At 37.9% G+C, this 8,810-nt stretch overlaps 1 protein-coding gene and 1 long non-coding RNA gene across 3 annotated transcripts; one reads left to right on the forward strand and one right to left on the reverse strand.

Annotated features, from left to right (window-relative positions):
- The first annotated feature begins 1,098 nt into the window (after nucleotides 1–1,098).
- Nucleotides 1,099–4,008, forward strand: LOC125469463 (receptor-like protein 6). Its single transcript, XM_048566815.1, has one exon. It carries the CDS (start codon nucleotides 1,144–1,146, stop codon nucleotides 4,006–4,008), a length of 2,865 nt encoding a protein of 954 aa, XP_048422772.1. The 5' UTR covers nucleotides 1,099–1,143.
- A 495-nt stretch (nucleotides 4,009–4,503) lies between these two features.
- LOC125469483 lies at nucleotides 4,504–6,097 on the reverse strand. Of its 2 annotated transcripts, none has more exons than XR_007251773.1 (3): nucleotides 5,791–6,097; nucleotides 5,538–5,688; nucleotides 4,504–4,883 (listed from the first exon to the last, which is right to left on the reverse strand). It is a non-coding gene; the product is annotated as an uncharacterized LOC125469483 (long non-coding RNA). The 2 variants fall into 2 exon arrangements; XR_007251772.1 differs by having other exon boundaries at nucleotides 5,538–5,700; nucleotides 5,791–6,096.
- Nucleotides 6,098–8,810: the final 2,713 nt, after the last annotated feature.

The raw sequence follows: 8,810 nt of genomic DNA on the forward strand, positions 1-8,810 counted from the left end.
TGATATCTCCATCATTCGCATGCCATTCTATAGCAGTATCGACGGTAATTAAATGTTATTCGAAAAAAGAGAAAGGAAGAATAAATTTAAGAAACAACATTTTACAACAATAAATTGTGAGTGGGTTTAAGGAAATGACGAGTGCTGTCTTTTGAGTACTACTTAGTGGAAAAAGAGATCCTCTCTGGATCTCTTCCACCAAAGTCCACGGATTAAATGATCTAGACTCTTAAAATTTGATCCAACAACTAAACACAGAAGCCACTTTTAAAAGTTATAATAATTTTAGCAATTTGATTAAATTTCAAAAGTCCGAATCAATTGATCCGTGGGCTTTGCTGGAAGAGATCCAAAGAGGATCTCTTTCCCTACTCAGCCATTCTGCATACATACATACATACATACATACATACATACATATCTATATATATATATATATATTAACAAACATTATTATCTACACCCGTCATTGTGCATATATACATACATACATACATACATATATATATATATATATATATATATTAACAAACATTATTATCTACACTAAGAGGTGGGATGGACTAAGTCTCATAATGGGCTACCAATAATTTGGTTCAAATTCACCTTTGGTGAGAATCGAACCTAAGACATCTCACTTACAAGTGAAGAAGAATACCATTAGAGCGTAAAACTATGTGGTGGCGCATATATTATTCTTGTAAATACTTCTGTTTCACATGATCTTAAGATTAGTTCCCTATTATTCAGGATCATTGGCGATTGCTTTCATGTTTGTTAAGAATTGTATCTTTATAAATACACCATGTAACTAGGCTGGAGTTAAGTTTGGTACGATGTACTCTTTTGCCATACGCAGCCATCTTGGCAAAGTTTGTGATTGGTTTGTATTTCTTTTTCTCATCAAGTCAAGACTTGTTTCTTGTATGGTGCTGCTGATTTTCTAACTTTTGATTTTCTCATCCATTAGTCAAGGCATCATATCAACTTGTCCCCCACTACACCCGTCTCTATCACGTTTCAGAAATTATATTGCGGAAGAATTTTGTATTGATCGATGCCAGTCTATAAATTGTTGTATATCACTCTGCACTTCCGTCATACACAGCTAAGAGTACAAAAATAATTCAAAAGATTGTTGTTATGGGGTTACTTGATATCTCCACCATTCGCATGGTTTCAAAACTAGTACTAGTTTTGTTGCTGCTTCATCATGTGGTTATTGCTAACTCTTCCTACTCTTCGCAGAAGCAGTATCCATCTTGCCCTGATGAGGAGAAGTCCGCCCTGCTGCAATTCAAAGACGGCTTTATCATTGACAAATCTGCTTCTAGCGTCGACGGTTATCCAATGGTTTCATCATGGAAACTAGCAGAAGGAGAAAACAGCACGTGCTGCTCATGGAAACGTGTCGAGTGTGATGAGAAGACGGGTCATGTGATTGGCCTAGATCTTGGTAGCAGCTGCCTCCACGGCTCTATCAACAGCAATAGCAGCCTCTTCCGCCTTGTTCATCTTCAGAGGTTAAACCTCTCTGACAATAACTTCAATTACTCTCAAATTCCTACTAGCATTAGGAATTTTCCAAGCCTTACTCATCTTGACCTCTCCTACTCTGTCTTTTCTGGTCAAGTCCCTTCTGAACTTTCACTGTTATCCAAGTTGACATACCTTAATCTAGCTTTCAATGTCGATATCGATGTTGATAGATTACAAGAAGATGAGTTTCGTCCCTTGTTGAAACTTGAAGAATCCGATCTTGGAAGCCTAGTTCAAAACTTAACTAGTCTCGAAGTACTTTCTCTCAGTTTAGTAAATGTATCTTCGGCAATTCCTCATTCCATGGCTAATTTATCATGTTTGACAACCCTCAAACTCAGGGACTGTCACCTGTTTGGTGAATTTCCAGTGAAAATTTTCCAACTACCAAACCTAGAATTTCTTGATGTGAGATACAACCAAGAATTGACTGGATATTTTCCTGAATTTAATCAAAGCAGTCCTCTCATCTTGCTGAAAGTCGCATATACTGGCTTTTTTGGAACCATACCCTCTTCAATTCAAAACCTTCATTCACTGGAAAAATTGGATTTGTGTCAATGCAATTTTTCGAAAGCGTTGGTCCCATCTTCACTTGGAAATCTTAGGCAGCTCACTTATCTAGACATTTCAACCAATCAATTTGGAGGTCCAATTCCTGATTGCTTGTCCAATCTTACCCAGCTAACCGTACTTAATATTTGTTCGAGTCGATTAACTGGTCCAATCCCATCTTGGCTAGGCAACCTTAGCAAACTAGAGTACCTAGATTTTTCTTTTAATAGATTAAATGGTTTAGTTCCTGTGTCTTTTTCAAATCTCACAAACCTTCAGATCTTGTATCTACATTCGAATACTCTGAGTGGTGTAGTTGAGTTTCAAATGTTTCAAAATCTACAATCTCTTTCCCAACTCGAATTAAGCTGGAACGGTTTAGAATTTGTCACTGAATCCAAAATTTTGAATTCAACAGTTAAACAGTTCACCGTTCTTCGATTGAGTAATTGCAGCATAGGAGAGTTTCCATCCTTCTTACAATATCAGAAGGGGTTGATGCGTTTGCAAATTGCTGGAAACAAAATCCGAGGCCAAGTACCAAAATGGATGTGGAATACAAGCTTAGAAACTTTGCTATTGTTAGACATTTCTAATAACTTCATTTTAGACCAACCTCCACTTGTCCTTCCTTGGGTGAAACTTTTATGTATAAGGTTTTCGTCCAACATGTTTCATGGATCACTACCGATACCTCCACCAACCATGCAAGAATATGCAGCTGCAGACAACAACTTTACTGGAGAAATCTCACCGTTGCTTTGCAATATGAAAAATCTTCAGTACCTTGACTTGTCGAATAATAAATTGAGTGGCATGCTTCCTCAGTGTCTCGGAAACTTTAGTGATCATTTGATTCTTCTACTTCTTGGAAACAACTCTTTTCACGGAATTATTCCTCAGACATACAACAAAGGAAGCATTTTGAGAATGATTGACGTGAGTCATAACAAGCTGCAGGGGCAGTTGCCGAGGTCGTTGGCCAATTGTGTGATGCTTGAGTATCTTGTTTTGTCGAACAATCGTTTCAATGATGTTTTTCCCATTTGGTTGGGGACTCTGCTAGAGCTAAAACTTTTGGTGATGCGCCATAATGGATTTTACGGTGTGATTGGAAAGTCTAGAAAGAATGTCGATTTCCCCAAGTTACGCATTCTTGATTTGTCTTACAATGATTTTACTGGTGCGGTTCCATCCATATTTCCAAATATTATTATAAACAAGTCAACATATATGAGCACATACGTAGGTTATGATGTCAATGGATTCCCGATTTTTAGCAGTGTTGATTACCAACTCACAATAGCAACAAAAGGTTTGGAGCAAAACTACTCAAAGATCCGAGAAGAATTTGCATCCTTTGATATCTCAAGCAACAAATTTGAAGGGAAAATTCCAGAATTCATGGGGAATCTTAAGGAGCTTCGTTCGCTGAATCTATCCCACAACATTCTCACTGGCTCTATTCCATCATCCTTTGGAAACTTGACTAAGCTTGAATCATTGGACCTTTCACAAAACAAGCTCTCTGGACAGATCCCCCAACAACTGAGTCAACTTACTTTTCTTGGTAGTTTCAATGTCTCGCACAACAATCTCACAGGTCCTATACCAGAAGGAACCCAGCTTACTTCATTGAATATTACTTCATACGAGGGAAACCCAGGGCTGTGTGGAGATCCATTGCCAAAGAAATGTGGAAATCCTAAGGCCCCTCAACTTCCACCTTCAACCGTAGACGAAGGTGATTCTAGCTTAGCAGGAATATTTGAATTTGATTGGAAAATTGTTTCGGCCGGATGTGGAAGCGGGTTGGTAGTGGGAGTAGTTCTTGCAGATGTTGTGATCATAAGGAGGCCCGACTTGTTTCTTAAGATTGTTGGAACGATCAGACAAATGATAAGGAAATTTTAGGGTGGTGGTGGTGGGGTGGGGGGGGGGGGGGGGGGGGGGGGGGGGGGGGGGGTGTGGTGTTGTGGGGTGCCTAGAAATTGAGTTTGTTACATTGTTATGCATTTGTTGTTGTCGTTTAATTTTTTTTGCTTCTCTTCCTATCCGTTATGTAAGTGTATGTCCCCTACTTTCTTGTATTTTCACTTTCTTTTCTTCATTCTCTCTTTATTTTGAGAGGTAAGGTTTATGTCCCCCTCCCCCCCTCCCTCCAGACTAGGTGTAACATGTTTTTTTTTATTCAATAAAATTTCCTTTGTACCGTCGAGGTTTCTTTAAAAAGAAAGAAACAATGTATTTGTGCTTTTTATCTTTTAGTTGATTGTGTTGTTCACATTCAAAAATTCTGCCTTATATATCGTACTGTTTTAAGTTATGTCAACGTTTGTTTGTAACCTTTAACCTAAAAAAAAAAAATGGAGATGAAAGTAATGTCAATAAAGATAGTAGAGTGTTGCATGTTTTCATGGATTTGGATTTTCTGAAATTAGAATGAAGCAGCTATGTTTGCTTATTCGATTAACTGGAGACACTGATTTCAATCAAATGAAATCAAAACTTTCCTATGCCTTAGTAACTAAGACTACTTGTACAACAGTTGTATATTTAAGAGTAATGTGGATGGCAAGAGTTGTCTAAAATTCTAAAACCAGAGCCACGAAATTTGTACAACATTTTGTTCCAATCATCAGAGCGAATGAATGAGAATCGTTGACTACAAGGGAACTGGTTTTTGTTCCATCTTCTAGTACCTTGTCTCTGGTCCCAGACGAGCTTTTGATTCGTAATATACCGGTTTCTTCACCCCTAATATAAATGCAAGAGTAAGGTCCCGGTCCCTGCTCACAACACATAAAAAAAACCCAAATGAATGCCCTAGCTATTAGTTCGAGTTGAAGGAGTGATGAGTGTGCATAAGACTTTGGTTAACTAACATACATTTCTTCTATACATTAGTGTTTTATAGTTATTTATGAAATAAGTAATGTTTAACAAAAGCTGGAAGTGTTTCCAAGTGAGTTTCCATTATCTCATGGTTGGGCAAAACTCCTAACTTCCTTCGTAGCCAATTGGTACAGGAAAATGGAGTATTCAAAACTAGGCTTGGCACGGGCCGAGCCAGACCAGGTGGAAGGATTTTGAGTTTGGGAGCTGGAACTAACCCGGCCCATTTGAAACAGGCCGGTTTGGGACAGGTCCACAGGTCCAATTACTTTTCTTTTTCTTTTTTTTTTGTCGGTTTTGGGCATAATGAGATTGAAGCAAGAGACTGAAAGCCACCATAAGCATGTCAATCTGATCAATTTGTTCTGTGCTGCTCCACACAGACTTAAAAAATTTCATCTTTCTTGAAAAGATTCCAAGAAATGTCACAAAGTCTGAATGCATCCAATGTCCTAGTCCAGAAATAAATACTGAGAGGAGAATACTAGCAAATGGTTCAAAGCATGAGAATTGATGGGCATTCAAGAATTAATTGCCTCTTTTCTTACCTCTTGAGAAAGGACAGCAATGTTTATCTTTGAACTGCAAAGGCTTTGACTATTTGTCAGCAGAAGAATCACGAAGCTACTTGCAATTTAAAACCAAATCAAACCAAACTCGTCGTCTTCCTCACGGATCGAACCAGAGATGTCGTTGAGTCTGCAATTCGTGCTTCAGAAACCCACATAATTCCTAAATCAATCGAAAAGCTTATGCAAAAACCCTAAATTCCTAAATCAGAAACCCTAATTCATAAATTACCTAGGGATTTGCTGGATGATGGTGGTGTTCTCGACGACGAGGACGATGGTGATGGTGGCTGGCTGCTGTGATGTCGACACAGTCGAGGTCGACTCAGTCACTACGGGTGGGAGGGAGAACGAGAAAGTGTAGAGAGTCGACGTACCGTGTACGGAGATAGGAGCATGGGCTCGAGATTGAGGTCTGAGACGAGAGAGGAAAGGAGATTCAAATGAGGAGAGATTGAGGGAGGAGACTCAGAGTGGTGTCGGAGAGATCGAGGGTGAGGGGAGAGTTGACAGGTGAGTACGGGTAGAGAGATAGAGGGTTATTCATTTAGGTATGCAATGAAAGGTCCGGGCCGGGGGCCCATTTTCTCCAATTTTTAGACCCGGCCCACCCAGTTATTTACAAGGACCCCTGTTTTGTATTTATAATTTTTTGACACATCCCAAACCTCGAGTGAGTCTTACAGACTCTGATAGTGAGACGGTGCGGGGGAGAAAATACGAAGAATGAAAGGAATGAAGGGGAAGGCTGCCAAAACGAAGAAGGGAAGAAAGGAAGTAGGACGTCGCGCACAACTTAGGGGTAAAAAGGATGTTTTCTCTGTGTTGGTCTCATTCTTCCGTTTTTTTCTCAGTGCTTCTGAAGACACCAAATTGCAGATTTCTTTTCAATTTCTTATTTATATGTTTTAAATTATCTCCGTAAATTTAGGTGTTTTTTATCCAATTTTTTTTTTTTTTTGTTAAGCTTTCATCTTGAAAATAATTTGAAGTTTCATCATAAAACCAATTGGCAATACAAGGAGTAGCCAATCTCTGATAAGCCTATGCAAGGTCCCTTCTCGCATCAACGTGAAACTCATTCTCAACACACCTCCTCACGTGTGGTAATTTTTAAGCCTAACATGTAGACAACACAACGGGATGACGTGAAGCGCGTGTGGCCGTTTAGCTTCACACATGGGACAACCTGCTCTAATACCATAAAGAAAGTTGGCGTTCCACCATAAAACCAGTTGCTGTAAATTTAGGTGTTTTGTCTCTCTGTTTGTTGGTTCTTCTTATGCAAATTTTGATATGCTTAACAGCCCGCTGCATATGTGCAATGGAGCACCACAAATTTTTATGTATTATGGTTGTTAGGACAACAGATTAGGGTGCAGGATACATTACCTGCTTCCTCATGAAGAATGCTTGTTTTGTATCAATCATTATTTGAAGGAAAAGACTCATTAGAAGCTTTTTAGTTGCTTGGTATCCATTCACACATCCTTAAATCCTGTTTATCTCTTTTAATGTGCTCCATGTTAGTTCCTGATGATCTTCCCCATTCACGTTCATGTTTTGTGATATGTGCTTTGCTTAAATGTTTTAGAAGGTTATTGGAGCTCTCTTTGTCAAAGTGAAATCTTAGAAAGGCCTGTGAAATTTCTCCGAACATGGGGCAATTAGTCAAATTACAATCTACATATGTTCTTTCACTAACTGCTTAAATCATTTAGTCCACTTACTATAGTGAGAAAAGAGAGGCGAGAGAAACATCAGCTGTGTTATAATTTTACTATATAACAATATTTTGTATCCTTTAGCTCATCACACTAATCATAGTTGGTCAGTTTAATTATTAGCAGCTGATAAGTGTTTCTAAAGAACTTAGTGTAGCCCTGGGAATTTAAACAAATTCAAATTTATAGATTCGAATGGGTCAAGGTTGATGTGATAAGGAATTTATGGAAACACACACATATATATATTATATATATTAGTCCACCCAATACGTATTCCTTTGTCAAGCATTTCCAAAGTTCTATGCGTGTTTTAAATTGGTTGTAGGAAGTAGGCTTCTGAGTGGACATTCGGTGTGAAGGTTGTTTTGGTCAGATATGCAATAGAAATTTGCATCATTGCGGAGTCTGGTGTTTTTCAATATTTAATGGACTTCTAGGTCTAGCTTTAAAACCCCACAATTAGCAAGCAAGACGAGGCTTAATTTGTGGTCATGTATGTAGTTGGTTACTGAATTTTTCTCATGACGATTCCAATGTTTCATTACATAGAGCTCATGATTGTATATCATGGGTTTCCAATAATCATAAAAGCTTAACACACGACAAGATTGCTTCCACTTTGTCAAGGTGTTTTCTTTTCTCAATAGCAATGAACCATTCAGCCTACATTTATTTATTTGAGAAAACTTTAGAATTAGTCTTTGAAATTTGGAAAATAGACAAAAATGACCCTTTTTTTTAATCTTGGGACCAAAATAGGATTTTTGGATATGCACATGACATGCACAAATGACAGAAATAGAATTTTTCTAAAACTTGAAATGACCAAATTGGCCACACATATAAATGGGTTATTGCAAAGACCCAGTCAGCATTTTTTCCTTTCTTCTCCAAACACCTATGCTTGACGAACGGCAAAGAGAACCCCTAAATCGCCCAAGCATCGCTCTTTCCAGTTCATCTCTCTCTCATCTCTTTCTTTCTCTAATTCAATCATCGTCTCCATTTTTGCTTCTAATTACTTGTTTTTTGAATTGGGTTTTTGGGATTTGTAGAGATGGCAAGTCAAACAATAGATGGATAGGTAAGAGAGACAGCTTGGAATGTGTTCTGGATTTTTTGAATTGGGTTTTTAATATTTGTTTGTGAGTTTTGTTATTTTGGAATCTGGGGTTTCAATTTTTGAGATTCTAGATCCTCTCAATATGAAAGGGTGGGTTTTTGCTACGACTTTTTTTTTGCATTTTTAGCTTAATTTTGATTATTCTTTCTGTTAGCTATTAGAAAATCCGCCATGTAGCTTACTTTATAGGTGTTACGAGCTTTCATTGGCATTCAATCAACATAAACATACTTATGCTTATGCGTGCGTGAGTGCGTATGAATGTTTTAATTAATGCTTCCTCTTTAGTTTGGGAAAATGTTTCTTGATGAAGTGATAAAAAGTACATGACAACTAAATTTCAAGAGAAATAAAGAAAAATAAACAAATTTAGTCCCTTTAGAACTATTTAACATATCATAA

This window comes from the organism of the source record quoted next, unplaced genomic scaffold (genome assembly GCF_019419815.1).
Source record: "Pyrus x bretschneideri cultivar Hongxiangsu unplaced genomic scaffold, Pyrus_bretschneideri_v1 Contig43, whole genome shotgun sequence".
Classification (NCBI taxonomy): domain Eukaryota; kingdom Viridiplantae; phylum Streptophyta; class Magnoliopsida; order Rosales; family Rosaceae; genus Pyrus; species Pyrus x bretschneideri.